The following is an 18,660-nucleotide window of genomic DNA, read 5'->3' as shown; positions in this document are numbered from 1 at the left end:
ATGCACATTCACATTCTAGAACCGCTTGCACATTCATACATAAAACATTAACCATTTTAAAACTTATAACATATAAATCCAATATTAAATACTAATAAAATAATGCTAATATTACTTCACTGCGATATCCTATAAATCCAATATTAAATACTAATAAAATAATGCTAATATTACTTCACTGCTATATCCTAAAATACTAATGCGAAAATACTCAAGCCTCCAACTTAAGATACTAAAGTTATTTTAGAATCTCTTCCCTCGGAAAAAAGGACCAACGATCTTATAACACTCTATAAAAATGAAATACGAATTCAAAAAATAATAAAACAAATTAAATAATTAAAAAACAAACTTTGTTTAAAAGCAAAAAAAATAATCATAGTTCTCAGTGCCGAGGTAATAGGGACTTTAAAAACGATTGCAATAGTCCCTGCAGCCCGGGAGGGGCAGGGACTAAAAAGGTAAAATATATATGAAAAGCTTATAATAAAGTTTGCAATGCATTTTTCGAGATGACATCCACATGACGAGTATCACATAACGAGTTATATGCCAAAACATAGCTTCTTTCTCTGTAATGTCTCTGTAATGTTAACCTCACTACGAGCATGGCATATCATAAGTCCAATTCCAAAACATAACAGGAGATAGGTATCAGAAGAATGCAAAATAGGAAAGATATTTTCTCATGAACCGAACCAGAGTTCAAATCATAAGTAGGTAAGAATGTGGGTGGTTTCGCAACTTGGTGGAAACACCTTTCACACTTGCTTTAAGCAAAACTATCTCAATCGAGAAATCATGTACATGGCAAAATGCTAACTAATAAGACACGGGTACCACATACCAACCACAACTACACCGCTATTTGGTCATAGTGGGTGTCCACCCTTTCCTACCCACTCACCCACCAACATTCACCAACCACCTCTTATTTTACAATTTTTTATAACAAAAAATACCATATTTTCATGTACCAAATTCATAGATATGCAACCATGGTAAGCAATAACATATACTCGTGCTTCAATTCTCCACAAAATCTCTTCACTAGGTTGTGGTTCAGACATCGTATTATATTGGACAGATTCAAACTTGGTTGAGAGTCCTAATCATACCGAGTTTCGTAAGGTGCCTACGTGGCAGGTAATCAGTCGGTGTCAGAGACTTTCTAACTCCGCAAAGCAAGTTCCAGTTTGGGAGTAACGGGAGTAACATAAATTGGGCAAGTGCCCGTTCCAGTCGTTGGGCTAGTTGTACGTAAGGGTGACCCAATTCAGTCTAAAGGGATTGGGAAACCATTGCCAAATCCCACCCCCATCGTCTGCCACCAAATTGACAATTTGACCTTTAAGCACGTTTTGGAGCATCATCATTTCCTTTAGTATAAATACCACAACCCACACTCTCTAAAACATATTTTTGTTTGGTCTAGCTAGCAGACCAACGGTTCTCTTTACATCCTTTCCTGCTTCCAAGGAAGGTATGCTGGTTTACTCTTGCATTTAGATTAGATGCTGAAGGATTTTTTCCTTCTGGATCGCCAGATCTAATGATGTCTGCATGAATCTAGGGATTACGATTATCATTTACTGCTGTCCCTGACTGATTTCTGTGTTGGGTCGTGTTATTTTGTAGTGAGGGCTAGCTCCACATTGAACCGGAACAATGAAGGTCATTGAGAAGCTTCAGAATGCAGAGAAGGAGGGCAAGATTGTGTTCTCCTTTGAATACTTCCCTCCAAAAACAGAGGGGGGCGTGGAGAATCTCTTTGATAGAATGGACCAAATGGTAGAACATCAGCCTTCATTTTGTGACATCACATGGGGTGCTGGAGGATCCACTGCAGATCTCACACTGGACATATCTAACAAGATGCAGAACATGGTATGCATGTGCTGCCTTATTCATGCATTTTTTCATTACCAATTACCATTTTATGCAAACGGGAGAATTATATGTGATTTGGTAATGTTTGATGTGGAAGTTTGCGAGTTTTGTTGATAATTAGATATATTCTCAGGCTCTATTATTTTATAGAAGGGTTTGATTGCAGCGAGAGAAGTAAGATGCAGTATACAACCAGAGCCGGGTGGGAATAATTCATCATCTCTTTCTGTGTATGGGCGCATACGTCTGTAATAATGGATTGAATCTAGGTACTACACTGTGTGCATTCAATATGGCCACGAACACAGACGCATCTAAACCCAGGTCTGATATGCACGTAGAAGTTGCAAATCTAGATGATACTTCTATCGAGTTTATTCAAATGACAGACAAGTCAAATATTGAGACTCCCGCTTCACAATCAGTTGTATATCTGATCTGGTTTAGATGGGTTTGTGCTAATCTAGTGGATGGGGGTAGTGGGCAGCGATTGGTGTTTTCCTGTCACCTGTATGTCCTATCGAGTAATGGTGGTTTATAATGTCGTGTCGGTGTGCCATTGGCAAAAGGGTATGGGTGGATTTTGCCCAGGAATCACTGCATATTTCTTTTTCAGTGTGCTAATGTCTCTTCCAGGTATACTGTTTCTTATCCCTGACCAGTATTGGCAACGGGTAGCTTAGGCCTCTGTTTCTACACCCTCTACAACCTGGAAAATTTCAGAGGTTAAAATTCGTCATATGGCTAATTTTGCCTATAAAACAATTTACCAATTTAAAATAGATATGAGATTGTACCCAATGGCTATTGCGTGGATTTGGCCAGTGAATCACAGCGTATTTTTTTGCAGTGTACTAATGTCACTCCCAGATATAATGCTTCTGATCCTTGACTAAGATTGGCAACGGGAAGCTTAGGCCTCTATTTCTAAACTCTCTGCACACTGGGAAATTTCAAGGATTCAATTTCGCCGCATGGCTAATTTTTCCTTTTTGACCAATTAAAAAATAAAAACGGGATTGTACCCAATGGCTATTGGATGGATTTTGCCAAGGAATCACTACGTATTTCTTTTTCAGCGTACTAATGTCACTCAGATATAATGCTTCTCATCCCTGACTAAGATTGGTAACCGGAAGCTTAGGCCCCTATTTCTACACCCTCTACCCCTGGCAAATTTTGAGGGTTAAATTTCGTCACATGACTAAATTTTCCTTTTTCCTCTAAAAGGAATTTACCAATTCAAAATAAATATTTGTCCAACTTTTATATAGAGTGTAGTTGATCATTTCTCCCCATGTGCTTTACTGGCCCAGTACTTGTGTTTACGTTGCTTTTGCTTGAGTTTCAGACGGATTATTATTGAAGATCAGAGGTAAGCCAAAGCTATTTGTAGTCTGTGAAAATACCATCCTCATTCTCCTGTTTTAAACTATTTACTTTTGTCAATTGAACTGTCTAATTTTGTCATCTGGTGAAGTACCCTGCTTAAGTAAGCTTGCTTTGACTGTGAGACAGAGATGCTTATGCACCTCTTCGTTTTGGAGGAATTCATGTTGTTAATATTGCATAGCTTGGGCCATCTTTTTACAATGAGCTTCATATTTTTCCGAATGTTTGCAGATTTTCCAATGACATAAATATGCGTAACCTTTTTTTACAGATTTACAGGCCATATGTTTAGTCCCTTGAATACATGCTCCACAATTTCTCTGCAATATCTGAGCTCCTGCATGTGAACATACCACTGTCTATCAGCTTTATTTGCTTGTGCCATGTGATCTATAACATTCTCAGGTAATTGATAAAAGTGCGTTTGTGCATGATGAAATTCAATATATTACCTGTGTCAGCCTTAACAATTTGTTGGTATTTTCTCCAACCGACCTTGGGTCCAGTCATGTATTGGTGTTTGCTTCCTTTGATTTTGGGTCATGGCCACTTGTTGGTGATTTGCAGGCTAAGTCTTATCTTAAAATTGCTGCCTTTTAGATAAGGCAATGGAATTATATGGGTATACGCTGCTGTCTAACTGCGTTCATTAGCCTGAAATAGAGTATAGAGGCATTCTCTAGGAGGATGACCTTTTTACCCTCCTGCTGAAATGTTGATCTATAAAAGCATTATCTGTTCTCTTTCCAGTAAACTACCACATTAGGACCTTGAGTACCTCGTGGCTGGCTCCTTAATTTTCATTGAATTGTCAGATTATCCTTTATTATGTTTGTTTCAATCTATCAAGCAGAATTAATGAGGACTGCATCCTTGTTTTGTGTGTACAAGAAACATAACTCTGGTGCCTCTCCAGTTGTCATACAGTTAGCTGTACATGAATTTACTGATAATGAGGCAATACCTTATACAGGCAGGGCCTGTTATTTCTTCAAGGTTCACAAAGGTGACCTAATGGGGTTCAAAGTTCAAACATTTACTAATTCCATTTAGACTTTGCAGCATGTCTGGTCCGCTAGGACCTGTATTTTATAGATACCATGGCTTGTGTCGACCTCACATGTGGGTACTCAATAATTGGAAAGTTATGTTCAGGCCCTGAATTATATCAGCTCAAAATCAAAACCAGGTTATTTCATGCATTGAAAAAAAGTTATGTTTTCAACATTATTTGCATTTGACTTAAAGTCATGCAAGCTACAGAATGTGTCTCGATGCTCTTTTTCTGTAATAATAATGAAATCAGCTCTGAGTAGATTTAAGAGTTATGTGATTTTAAATTTTTGTGTTTGCTAGGACATCATTCTGTTTGATGGCTACTCGTGGCTGACAAAAGGTTGATAAGGGTTTTTTGAGACACATGCACTTTATTTGGTAGCTATTTTAAAGTTTACTCATTTAACTACTCTTTTTAACTGTTTCAGATTTGTGTAGAGACTATGATGCATTTAACTTGTACAAACATGCCAGTGGAGAAAATTGACCATGCTTTGACTACCATTAAAGCAAATGGCATTCAAAATGTGTTGGCTCTTCGTGGAGATCCTCCACATGGACAAGATAAGTTTGTCCAAGTTGAAGGTGGATTCGCATGTGCTCTCGATCTGGTATTTCTTATTCTTCCATTCATTTTCTTGTAATTATGCACACATGAGTCTTGGCCTGTAGTTATTCTCTTTTTTTCCCTCTGAAAATATATTTGAAGAATTAACACACCCTGTCAAGGGAAAATACAATTATTTACTTTCCTTGAATACAAGGGAAAAGGGGCCAGTAAAAACAAAAGCAATTGATGTTGTCCATCTTTATTGAATATCATTGAAGTCATGATATGTTGGTCCACAAGGAACTAACTCAACTTCACTGCTTTGACGAACTTCCAATTAATTGTAAAATGCTATATTGTTTGTTGGACAAATGTTTAGGAGGAGGAAAATAAAATGCGGCAGAGATAGGATGTAAGCACTAAGGAGTATATACATAATAGTTATACTGACACCTGGGTCATGGTAAATTAGAAATTAGAAGGGAAAATGGCCTATGTTTGTGACTACTTTTAATGCTGACTCTTGAAGAAATAAAGTTTCAAGAATAATATCTGGTTTGCTGAAATAATGTTTCAAGAATAATATCTGGTTTGCAGGAATAGTGGATATGCATGCTGATTTGAGAAAAATATCTGACGAGGTTTTGTCAGTCTGCTCGCATATTAATGGGTTCAAATTAACTAATATTTTTGGCGTTAATTTCTTTATGCTATTAAGATGACACTATACTCTTTTTTTATGCTTTATGAGATGTAGATACAAACATGAATATGTTATCTGCTTATTACAAAAGACTTTTCTGTGATATGATAAAGTCAACTATTCTGATGGACAACATCACTAATTTGTTTTGAATTTTCTAGATTCTGAGGCGTTCCAAGAGGCAAGGAGTCAATAACACTAATAATTTGCTGTTTTCTACGTTTTGATGGAAACGATAGAATGAAATCAACTTAACAATATATGCTCTTGCAAAAGACTTCACAATTGTTGTCACGCGCAAGACTTTCTTGCATAGTGATTCAGGCTTTAACATGCAAGACCGAGAGTAATCTACAAGTTTTGGGATGTGGAAATGCTTTTAATGATTTCTTGCACAGACAAGTAATAAGCTTAGATGATAGGCTAGTTTTGATTCTAACCTACTTCTACATTATTAGGTAACAAGCTGTTCTTGGGTCGTGTCTTCTTTTTCCCAAACTCTTCAACCTTTTTATATCTATTATAATAGACAATGCCGGTGCCTATGTGAACACAGAAAGTTGAAACTGAGAATATGACTGTTCAGAATTGATTGAGAATGGTTGTTGATCTATGAACCAGTCTAGGGATGTATTATCTAATTACGAGGAGTTACTCCTGATAGTTTTCCTGTCACCTTTAAGGGCCTCAAAATCCTATGATGCGATTTAGAATTTGATTTATTGTTGTTATAGGTAGCCTACTGACTGAATGCTTAAAACCTATAGGTTAAGCTCACCATTTTTGATATTTATCAAACAAGTGATATTTCAGAAGAAAGCGATGGAATGATTTCCTAACTCTGTTCTTTTAAGGAGGAGAGATAATGTTAGTGGATTGGAAAGTAGTCCAATTTTATTTTGGAAGGGAAAGGACCAACTTAAAAGCAACAATTCTAGCAGGAGACGAGACAGTCATGAATACTCTCAGTCAAGTAGATATTGGTTTCAAAGGCAGTGCCAAGTATGAAGGTTCATGGGTGTTTCATGGATAAAGATTCCCCCTTCAGCATCTCTTTCTAGATTATGATGCATGCAGCAACTTTCTGCGATGTTGAATGTAGGATCTATAATCTATACAGCATTCTCTTTCTAGATTATGATGCATGCCACAACTTTCTCCGATGTTGAATGTAAGGATCTATAATTTATACAGCATTCTCTATCCAGTAAAGAGACAAGAAACCATGATACCCGATGTGTTAACAGCTTTATAACATAATATGTCTTTTGAGTGGGCTTTGCTCATGTTTATGGTGTAGCTAAAATAGGGAATGATTCTTGGTTATGCATATCTGCAAAAGTCATGCATGTTTTTCTCAGGAATCAACTTGCATTTAAGAATATTATTATATTTTTTTTTTCAGGTTAAGCACATTAGATCGAAGTATGGTGACTATTTTGGGATTACAGTTGCTGGCTATCCAGGTAAAATTGTGTTGTGACTTTTGTCTTTGTAAATTGTAGATATTATCCTTTCTGCTTTAAAGTACTCAAATTCACTGGTATTTTAATATACAATTTTATGATTTCAGAGGCCCATCCTGATATGATAAAGAATGACATGGGTGCCACTGAGGAAGATTATCAAAAGGACCTTGCCTATTTGAAATTGAAGGTTATACTTATTTCTTAATTTATTTTCATTATCATGTGCCTTGACTCTGTTTGGTTTCCATCCCTCTCTTACTCACTAACAAGATTTTTCTGTTACAGGTAGATGCAGGTGCGGATTTAATAATTACACAGTTATTTTATGACACAGACATCTACCTGAAGTTTGTAAATGACTGCCGGCAAATTGGTATAAAATGTCCTATTGTGCCTGGCATCATGCCTATAAACACTTACGCAGGTTTCATTCGAATGGCTGGATTTTGCAAAACTAAGGTATGCCACTTATTCACTCGGTAATCTGTAGGTTGTAAACATACCTGAATATTTTTGGCATGCAAACACTACCTTTTATTTTACCAAATTTGAGATTACTTAATTGCGTATGGCTTCAATCCTACCAATGTAGTCAATTATTGCTCTACATGTTCATGGTTTCTCAGGGACGCCTGTTTGCTCTACCTAGGAGTGGACACTAAGAAAGGAACAAGAGGAATTAGAAATATAATAATGAAATAACGTTTGAAGACTCTAGGAATAGAAACACAAATGAGAATTGCAGCATATACCAGCTATGAAACTATTCTGGGAGAGGAGAGATCTGACCCCTGAGTGCATCTCTTATATGAAATTTCATTTTTTTCTCCATAGAATTTGATTTTGACGTTTGTCTTTTTCCCTATATTTTCTTTGAACCTAAAAGCTATGCAAGAATTTCTGATTCTCATTTCAGGCTGCGGATGAATATTAACTCCTCTTTATGTATCATATTTAGGCTTGAAAGTCGTACACATATCTCCTGCCCTCGTTTTGGATTCTTGGGTTTTTGGCCTAGAGATAGTTGGCAAAGGAAAAAGAGGAAAAGGGCATTGAAATACTACTCATAGGTAGAAATCAAGGAATGTAATAATGAAATGCAATTGACAGTAGGAGCATAATGGATCTCAACTTTTAAAGAAGCTATTTAGTATTTACAGAACTTTTCCTTTTACACACTCTCCATGCAAGTTACACTTGTCATTGAATGTGTATTGTTTGTTTAGTGTACAGACACACACACACATACTGAGATATTGGTAACGACTCTCTCCCTGATTTTTTTTGCTTTTTTCCTGCTTGTGCGTTTGATATGGTTGTTCTCCATAATGTTTACTGAATCCTTGATCTAATTTTGGCTGAAATGGTAATTATGTCGTACATTATAGTTTGGTTCTGGTTACTTATCGTTGTATCAGTAATTTCAGAATCAAGGCATCGAAAAGCATATGCCAAACACTCGAGTTAGTAATGCTGCAGAAATGCTATGCAGGAAAGGCTAACTCTTCACTGTTTTAAAATGTATTTGATTTTGGGTTTTCCCACTAACTTTTACTTTCCAAACATGATAGATCTGGACTAATTGATCATGGATTCGTTCAACAATATAAAAGTGCATATGTCTGCCCGGAGGCACTTTGACATGGTTTTACACCCTTAGTAGATATCTGAGGCCTTTCATTATGAGTATTAATTGAATCATCTTGATCATCGGTTGTTTCAGCTTATTTATGCACACTTGTCTTTAATGTTCACTTGTCCTCTTCATTAACAATGAAAGAGGTATGCTTGATGTAATTGCTCTTGATAATGCATGCCTGAGCTGCTATGAGACAATTACCATCACGTAGCTTGTCTTTGTTTCCAGGTACTCTTGTTTCAAGTTTGAATCCAAGGAGACTCTGTGTGGTCTAGACTATGTGCAAAGTGAAAATTTAAATTAAACTTCATCCATGTATTTGTAAGATTGTATCAATAATAGTGTTTTTTTAGGTTTTCCTTTAGTATTCTTTAGTAGCATGACTTAGGCGAGTAGAGAAGGGTATTGTTAAGATGCAAGCTCATTTATTGTTTGGTAGAGTGTACATTATGATGCTAGGATAACAACATTCCCTCTGTATCCATGATATTTTACTCTATGGTTGACTTTATACAGATTCCTTCTGAAATTACTGCTGCATTGGAACCTATAAAAGACAATGAAGAAGCTGTAAGGGCTTATGGAATTCATCTCGGCACTGAAATGTGCAAGAAAATTCTTGCTCATGGAATTAAGACACTGCATTTGTATACGCTCAACATGGATAAACCAGCGTTGGGCATTCTTGCGGTAGGTGCAATAATTCTTCCATGTGGTTGATGTTTTTGGAATATTGTCATGGGAAAAATCTTCAGGCTATTGCAGGATTTTAACTCCTGTTATTGGAAAATCTTGTATGGTAGAATCTTGGCTTGATAGATATGACAAAGATCAGGAGGCCTTTGCCATGGAGACCAGCAACTAATGTTTTGCGTACTAAAGAGAATGTTCGACCCATATTCTGGTATGTTTTCTTAGGTTCCGACATGTCATTGGACTTGAGTAACTTTTGCTATACATTTTCTCTTGGGCATCAAAAATTTGTTTTGGTAAAGCAGGCTATTTATAGTGCAATTGATATACATAATATTAGCCTCTGGTGTTGGTCCTTAACATTCACCTCTTCTTCTCTCTATTTTCAGGGCCAACCGTCCAAGGAGCTACATTTCTCGAACAATTGGTTGGGAACAGTTTCCCCATGGGAGATGGGGTGATACACGTAGCCCAGCTTATGGAGCTCTCAATGACTATCAGGTATGATTGAAACGATATTTAAGGCACTTGTGCACAATTATCACTATCATTGTTTGTGTTTCTGAAATAAGAAGTCAGATAATGCCTTGCAAGAGTTTATAATGAATTGTGATCTTTGATGAGTTTCTTTTGCTTGGTCACCTTCTGCTTTTCTTAGAGTGGGTACATGATTATGGATAAAGTGTAATAATTGGTTTGATGAAGAAGATTCTTAGCGTTTCTTTAGAATTGTAAGAGTATGATGGGATGTTTTATTTAACTCATTTATTGTGATCAGGAGTAAAAGCTCCATTAATTTGTGAGGATTTGTATGAGTAACTTCCATAATGTATTATCGCGAGTTCTGTTTGTGCCAGAGTCTGAGTTTTTTCTAATGCAATGAAGATATGAACTTTGTCAAGAAGTTCTGTCAATATTGGTGATACTAAAACTTGAAGATTTTATGTTAGTTTCAATTGTTGAATATGAAATTGTAATTGATTGCTTGCTACTTGATCTAAATTATTATTATTATTATTATCCATTTTGAAATATTCTTTTGAAAATTTATTAATAGAACATTATTACATATTACATAAGTAGCATCTGACATTTTTTTTTGGATAACAACAAGGTAAACCAACATAGGGTTACAAAAGGGGTCAAAACAAAATCTCCATCGATCAATTAAATTTCTCTGAAATCACAAAAGAGGCATTAATGGCAAATCATCGTAAAATCACCATGACATAAAATTCATCACTGGCTTTGGGCTCCAAACGTTTTTAGCATTATACGAAATTTAGTCTGAAATAAATGTTTGAAGGGGTGAACTAATTATAATCAACATGCATGAATAATTAGAAACTTGAAATTGCAAAAGGCAAGGGAGCTTCATCATATGGCTTCATGGGCCACCCAAGGGTGGCAGGCAGTTCATTTAGCACTACAGGACCCCATCCATTATTTGTTGCCTCCTGCAGGAGGCTTTGCCATGTCAAAGATAGGCAATAGGATGCAAGGCATCTTATTGTTTAGAGTTAGATGCAGAATTATTAGAGGTTGATTGACCACCAAGGGAACCTATCCATCATTTGTAGTCTCTAACTCTCTTTTAGGAGGTTTTGCCATATCACAGATAAACATTGGGATGCAAGGGACCTTATTGTTTAGAGTTGGATGTGGAGTCTCATCGTGGTGACTTGTGACCACATGGTTATTTATGTAGCTGATAACGTCTTGTGGTTCTTCATTAAGCTTTGTGGGCTACCTTAGATTTGTGGGAGGTTCATGAAGCACCAATGGACTGCATCTGTCATTTATTGCCTTGAGGTTTCCCCTAAGATAGTGAAGTGGTTGCAAGGGATCTTGTCATCTAGAGGTGAACATGGAGTCTCATCATGGCAACCACATGACTAACTCTGTTGTTGCTCACATCCTTCTCGAACTTGTTTTCCCCCTTGATGACAAGGTCAATGTTAGATTGACACCAACCAGAATGTGAGGATGCCATTGGTAACTTGAATTTGGAGGGTTTTGACGAGATCCTACATATTGTACATGGTGCCCCCCCAAATATTCCAGTGGTCTATGCAAATGCTTGCTAAATCCAAGATGACTTTCTACTTGAGCATGAATCTATGTACGCAGATTATTCAAAATTGAAACTTGATGAGCTTGAGAAATATTGATCCCTTTTTATACGTTTGAATATAATATCGTGACAAGATTTCCAAAGATGAAATGCTAGGGTACATCAAAATTGATAGGCCACATTCTTTTGTTACGTAGCAAGTTTCAATGAAGAGAATCTTGCAAAAATTGCCCACAAAGATAATTGGCCTAATTCTAGGCTTTCGCTTTCCCACTTAATAGAATATATGTTTGAGGGTTTCATCCTAGCCAACAAATGCACAGATGGGAAAGGTCACACCTAATTAACACACATACCAGCCAACTTTGGGGAAACTTGATGAGCTTGAGAAATATTAATCCCTCGTTATACATTTGAATATAATATTGTGGCAAGATTTTCAAAGATGAAAAAAAATCTCGACTTTGAGGAAATGGTAGGGTACATCAAAATTGATAGGCCATGTTCTTTTGTCATCTAGCAGGTCGACCTTCAATCTAAGAGGACCTTGCAAAAATTGCCCACAAAGATAAATGGCCTAATCCTATGCTTGCTTTTGCTTTTCCGCATCATAGGATATATGTTTGATGGTTTCATCCTAGCCAACAGATTGACAGATGGGCAAGGCCACACCTAAATAACACAAATACCAGCCAACTTTGGGTTTGCCATGAAAGGACCATGTGAAAATGGCTGCGTTTGGCTTTACTGGTGTCTTTCAAATGCTTTGAATCCGATACAATCATGTGAAAACTTTAAAGTGCAATCTCCACACTTTGTTTAAACTTTAATCTTTAGGTCTAAAGCTAGAGGCCAGTTGAACCATTCGTAATGATCTGTGGGCCTATATTGGACAAAAGGCTATTTGCTATTCCAAATCCATTCCTCCCACCAATTTTGTTGAAGAATGATACCAATCTTAAAAAACAACATATCTAAAATCAAACTTTTGAATTTTCTCAAAAATAAACTTATTTGAATTTCTTAGCCTAAAAGTTTGCTTGAGTTGAAGCCAAGCAATCTAGTTTCTCTGATTAGAGGAAAAGGTATCTTGAGGCTAAAGAACCATGTGTTCTCTATGAATGGTCTACTCTTATTGAGGAGAACAAGGGAGCACCATAAAGAGTTGTCATTTGCTACACATACATGCCTAAGTTGATCTCCTTTTGCATTGCAATAAGGGCTTAATGGTTTCCAAATCTCTCCATATACTGGGCTACGAACTTGCGAATGACCTTTAATTTTTATCGGGGTTGTGTTATTTAGTAGTGTTTGCAAATTGAGCCCTCGCTAGACATGCTATAAGGCACATTAGAGCTGGTATAGTTATGAAACAAAAACTTCAAGGTGTTGTTCCCTTTTGAGGATCGAATAAATTTTGCATAAAGGGCTAGTCCTTCTATATATTATTAATATCCAGAACTCTTTGCTCCTAAGAGGTATACTAAAGGTTCCAATTAACATGGTGAAACACATTTTCCCTGTGAAATTAGTCTAGAGGATGGATCACAAGAGTTCTTCAATCCTGTTATATGTAGCCACTAAAAGAGTCCAGTAGGAGGAACAATATATGTGGTGAGCCACTAGCATCTTAATGTAAATTTGACAATCCGCTGCTAAGTAAAGGGGTCCAACAACCAAGTGCTTTTTACTCTTTTCTATGTATGATGGACTGCCAAGATCTTTATGGGAGGTGTTCAATGCAAAAGGAATCCCATGAAATTTGAAAATCTATCTTAGCTGGATCCAACCTAAGCTATGTTCTCTAACCACTCTGGGAGTGGGTTGAGGTTCTCATGCTAACACATTTTTTCTTGTTCCACTGAACATTGGATCTCGAGGCAAAGTATGAAGTTTTTAAACACCTGATGGTATATGATACTTTGTCCTCCTGAAATATAAGGAAGGAATTGTTGGTGAAATGCTCAGGCAACAACTATGCATCTTCTTAACTTGAAAGAAGGAAGGTCCCAACCCTACTTTTCATTGCAAATAATAGCCCAGTGATTTTTGCTGCCACAAAGTGCTGGAGCTAAGAAGATTTTTATTGCATGGCGAAAGAAAGGGCCAAGTTCCATAGCTTGAAGCATGGGTATTGTGAAAGGCCATTCCATATGATCATTGCACCTTTCCAAAGTGCATTTTAAAAAATAATGTATTTTGGCCAATAGCAATGACTCATTCTATCCCTTCCTGGACAACAATTTTGTTCTCTAGGGCATATCTACCTTTGAGAACTCCAATCTACTTAGGTCGAATGATCTGCAAAAGGCTGTATGCTGCTTGCATAACTAGGGCTAGAATCTTGTAACAGACACTCTATAGGGTAATTAGCTATCAATTGGAAACTCTCCTAGGATCACTGGTCTTCAGAATAAATTTGATTTTGCATATGTGAGTTTTATCTTTGAGTGATTTGTTTGGAATGGCATCTAACTTGAAGGTCTAGGGCCACAAAACAAACCACTAGATAAACCCCCTTCCTTTCAATTCTTAACGTTTGACTAGGTAAATCACAAGTTAGAGCTGTTTCATTTGTAGGCATTTGGGCAATACAACCCTAGACTTGACTGTGGGCTATAACACCAGTGCAGGAAGGAGGCCTTATCGAATGGCAGTTCTTTCAACTTCTACCATGTTGAAATCTCTACAGACCAGCCAGTTGACCTTTGAAAACCCTCTTGCCATCTAGTGTGAAAAATATATGTGCTCCGTAGCAATCATTTAAGGCATATTGGCCATCCCCAGACTGTGGTCTTCTAGAGTTTGACTAGGTAAATCACAAGTTAGAGCTGTTTCATTTATAGGCATTTGGGCAATACAACCCTAGACTTGACTGTGGGCTATAACACCAGTGCAGGAAGGAGGCCTTATCGAAAGGCAGTTCTTTCAACTTCTACCATGTTGAAATCTCTACAGACCAGCCAGTTGACCTTTGAAAACCCTCTTGCCATCTAGTGTGAAAAATCTATGTGCTCCATAGCAATCATTTAAGGCATATTGGCCATCCCCAGACTGTGGTCTTCTAGGTTAAGTAAATCCCTCTTGAGTGTTTGGGGGGGTCTGTGCTCCAGTGATAAGTACGTGCAGAAAGTTTGGGTAAGAAAAGCATACCTACACCTTCCTTTCCTTGTTTGTGCAATGTGGAAAAGCATTGGTACCAGGTCAAATGGAGCTGAGAGCCGTTCTTTATGGAAATCCATTAATCGTAACTTCATGCAAACAGATTAAATCTAAACTCTGGATAGAGCAACACATTTGTCTAACTGTGCCTTTTCTGCATTGGTCAGAAAGACCCCTTAACATTTTCCAAAAGGTCTTTAATGTCGAAGGAGAGTGAGAGGGTCCTCCGCTGTCGTTGCTGTCACCCATGTTCATCTATTCCACCCCATCTAGAATTCCATAGGCATTAAAGATTAGAGTATACGACAATATATGGCAAAAGATTTACCCATAAAGGTGACAGGACTTTACACTAACAATCATATATATATTTTTTCTCCAAGTTTTGTACATGTACTAGAATGTTCAATCTTAAATAACTAGTTGTCCAGGACTTAACATATACAATTGTACCATAAAGTGTGATTGCTATCTCAAAATTGAAGAACTCAGAAGGATTGTTAGCTATCGCATCATTTGAGTATTGCATTAATCAATAAATATATTTCCCATACTGTTTTTTGGAAAGGCATTGAAGACAGTTTTCCTTTGGGGAATGTGAATACTCTAATGGTTTTGTATTTGGAAATGGAATGGCAGTTCTTGCGCCGACGTTCTCGAAGCAAGAAAATTTTGGAGGAATGGGTTGTTCCTCTCAGTTCCATAGAGGATATCCAAGAGGTATGATATCTTTGCTTTTTTGGTGTTTCTCTATTTGGAAGGATAAATTATTCTGGCAGTTGTTACACTTTAAAGTTGCTAATACAAATGGATACTAACTAATTTGAATCAAGGTAGATTGTGGACAATAATGCTCATCCTGTTTGGTGCCGTTTTTTATCGAGCAGAAATTTGCAAACTTTTGTTTGGGGAAGTTGACAAGCAATCCATGGTCGGAGCTTGATGGCCTTCAGCCTGAAACAGTGAAAATCAATGAAAAACTGGAGCAATTAAATCGAAAAGGTTTTCTCACAATAAATAGTCAGCCTGCAGTTAATGGCGAGAAATCCGACTCTCCTTCCATTGGTTAGTACACAAAGATTAACTTTCCTTTTGTTTTGTTGTGTTTTCATTTCTTTTTTCATGAGAAGAGTATTATAGAGCAGAGATTTACATTGGGTCATTTAAAATTGGATTATAAATTTATAAGTGGACAACTACTTGAGGCTATGATAGGCTGGCATAACTTTATATTACCTTGTGCTTATCATAAATATATTTAACACGTGTCCTTGTGCTTAAATGATTAAAATGCTATTGATGATTATGGATTTGTTTGGATTTTCCTGTAGCCACTTACATAAGACTAGTTCCAATCTTTGATATTTGTTGAATGACTCTAAAATCTCAGCATTTTGAAACCTATTTGAAAGTCTTGAAAATGACATATAACCTATTTTGAAACCTTTGACCGACTAGCTTTTCTACCTAGCTGATATGAAGAATCCAAAACACAGGCTTGGGATTCCCACAAGCTGTTTATTTGACTCAAACAGCATCTTTTTTCTTTGCCACAATTTACTTTGCCTCTGGCAATTACTCTTTTCAGATAATCATTAGTCATATCTCTGGTATTCATATGTTTCTGTGATGACACTTTTCACTTACTGATAATCAGTAGCTTGGAATTCCTCAGCTTTATTTGAGTTTAAGACGTTATATGTCTGAAGTCTGGTTCTATGTTCTCCAAAGATGTCAGGCTTCAATTCGTTGAGAAACCTTGGAATGGACAATGGGATTTGTAAGTTATTTAAATTACAGCTACGGGAATTATAGAAGTTGTATGAAGGCAAGATTTTGGTAAATGTCAAGTGGGGACCTCTAGTATGTTTCAGTGTGTGATATTGTTGTCTTGTGAGAAATTGTGTAAATGTTCTAAATAAGACCAATGGCAACTCCATTAGGATGTTATTCCCTCTGTACCTCTTAAGGTGTTTCTACACACATTTTGGAATTATAAAGCGGGAACAAGTATAATGTAACATTCTCTGTGTTTTGCTATTGGCTTGAGAGACATGACCTTTTAAATGGGCCACTTATCTGGCAGCTCCATTATGATGTTATTCCCTCTGTACCTCTTAAGGTTTTTCTACACATTTTGGAATTATAAAGCGGGAACAAGTATAATGTAACATTCTCTGTGTTTTGCTAATGGCTTGAGAGACATGACCTTTTCAATGGGCCACTTATCTGAAGACTAATTTAATAAAAGGCAAGCAAATTATAACCACATATTTCCATTCTCTCTTTGAGCATCCTTTAAGTGTATGGTGTATATATTTCATAGCTTCGGTGGAACTTTGGTGCAGCCAAACTTCCTAATTTTATTTAAACTGGACTAGAACTCTAGCTCCAACAGTTTTAGGATTGACTTTTAGATATTATAATTAAAGAGATTAATGACTTTGAATGTACCCGATTGCATGTTAGCTGTAGAGTCTAAACAACCACATTTGGAGGTTTTTATATAAACAGTCGGCATCAAAGTTTGGCCACTTGCCTTTGTTTATCTGATGTGAAAACTTCATTGCAGGATGGGGAGGCCCAGGTGGTTACGTTTATCAAAAGGCCTATGTGGAATTTTTCTGCTCTCCAGAGAAGTTGAATGCATTGGTGGAAAAAGCTAAGAAATCATCCGTTGTGACATATATTGCTGTAAATAAGAAGGGTGCAACAGCAGCTAACATTGGGCCAACTGATGTGAATGCTGTAACTTGGGGAGTTTTCCCTGCAAAGGAGGTCATCCAGCCTACTGTCGTTGATCCTGCGAGTTTCATGGTTTGGAAGGATGAAGCATTCCAGGCCTGGGACCAGGAATGGGCGTCTTTGTATCCCGATGGTGATCCTTCAAGAAAGATCCTTGAAGAGGTAATTTATTCCTGTTTGCCAAAACACATTCTATCTGTTCTGTGCTGGCAAATTTATCGTAGTTTGTTCACTAATTAACTACCCTTTTAAAGGATTTCTAATCTATGTAGAAAACACTGCTTGGAATGAAGCAAGATTAGATTGGCTTTTCACGATAGGCTGAAGATATTTTGTGTAAACTTGCAGGTACAAAATAGTTACTACTTGGTGAGTGTTGTGGACAATGATTACATCCATGGTGATCTGTTTTCGGTATTTGAAGAATTATAATATCAGTTTTGAAGGTCAATTGGAAGCTGTCACAGTGTGGTTGGTGGTTCTATAGCCATTTAGGTATTACGTACTGGTACATTGGGTTCTATTTTATCTATAGGATTCTTAACTAAAGAGAGAAAACTCTCTTTCTTCCGTGCTATTAATTGAATGTAATGACAAGGCAGAATATAATAGTGGAATTTAGTTCTGTTTCCAAGCTAAATAATATTCTATCTTTTGCATGGGTGTGGCAGTGTTTAGCATAGGTGGTTAGTTATGCCACATGGACGCATGAAAACAAATTTCTCCTTTTTTTCACTCTATTGTAATTTTGGTTTTGTATTTGGCAATATGGCATAGTGATTGGGCACCGAAGAATCTGTCAAAGCTGTCAGATGTTTGGAACCCATGGGCAATAAGATATAACACCCATGCGAGGGTTACCTAAGACAGGTGTTGGTTTCAGTGCCTCCTTGTGAGTTGTACTTTTTAAAGCTTTTCCCATAAAATTATTATTTCATAATAAAAACAGTATTGTAAGTTTATTATTATTATTATGGAGAGGAGAGGTTCTTGGTAGTCATTTCCTTGCTCTTTAACAGTTCCGAACTTGGCTCCAGTCTACAGCTGGTCTGTTGATGATCGACTGTGTTTCTGAAACTGCATTTTTTTTTTCCTTTCCCGCCCGGGCTGATAAAAAAGTAAAAATATGAAACTTTTGATAGAGGTGCAAAATTAAATAAATTAAACAAATATCGTTTCAACATGAGATGCTTGTGATGAGCGATGTAATGATTAAAATATAAAAACATATTATGATAATGCATTATAAATTGTTTTTAAATCAACACTTTAAAATGGATGATTCAT

At 36.8% G+C, this 18,660-nt stretch overlaps 1 protein-coding gene across 1 annotated transcript; it reads left to right on the top strand.

Annotated features, from left to right (window-relative positions):
* The first annotated feature begins 1,325 nt into the window (after nucleotides 1-1,325).
* LOC149159254 (methylenetetrahydrofolate reductase (NADH) 1-like) lies at nucleotides 1,326-18,341 on the top strand. The gene is made up of 13 exons (XM_089436433.1): nucleotides 1,326-1,483; nucleotides 1,639-1,887; nucleotides 4,767-4,949; nucleotides 6,997-7,057; nucleotides 7,165-7,247; nucleotides 7,346-7,519; nucleotides 9,216-9,389; nucleotides 9,503-9,603; nucleotides 9,782-9,893; nucleotides 15,268-15,348; nucleotides 15,516-15,693; nucleotides 17,201-17,535; nucleotides 17,722-18,341. The coding sequence occupies exons 2-13, from the start codon at nucleotides 1,669-1,671 to the stop codon at nucleotides 17,803-17,805; spliced, it is 1,785 nt and encodes a 594-aa protein (XP_089292559.1). The 5' UTR covers nucleotides 1,326-1,483; nucleotides 1,639-1,668; the 3' UTR covers nucleotides 17,806-18,341.
* Nucleotides 18,342-18,660: the final 319 nt, after the last annotated feature.

The sequence above is a fragment of the Pinus tabuliformis genome, chromosome 5_2 (assembly GCF_031772625.1).
Source record: "Pinus tabuliformis cultivar Carrire ecotype Pingquan chromosome 5_2, CPIR1, whole genome shotgun sequence".
Taxonomy (NCBI): Eukaryota; Viridiplantae; Streptophyta; class Pinopsida; order Pinales; family Pinaceae; genus Pinus; species Pinus tabuliformis.
The sequence above is the reverse complement of the archived record's forward strand: the minus strand, read 5'-3'. Positions and strand labels throughout refer to the sequence as shown.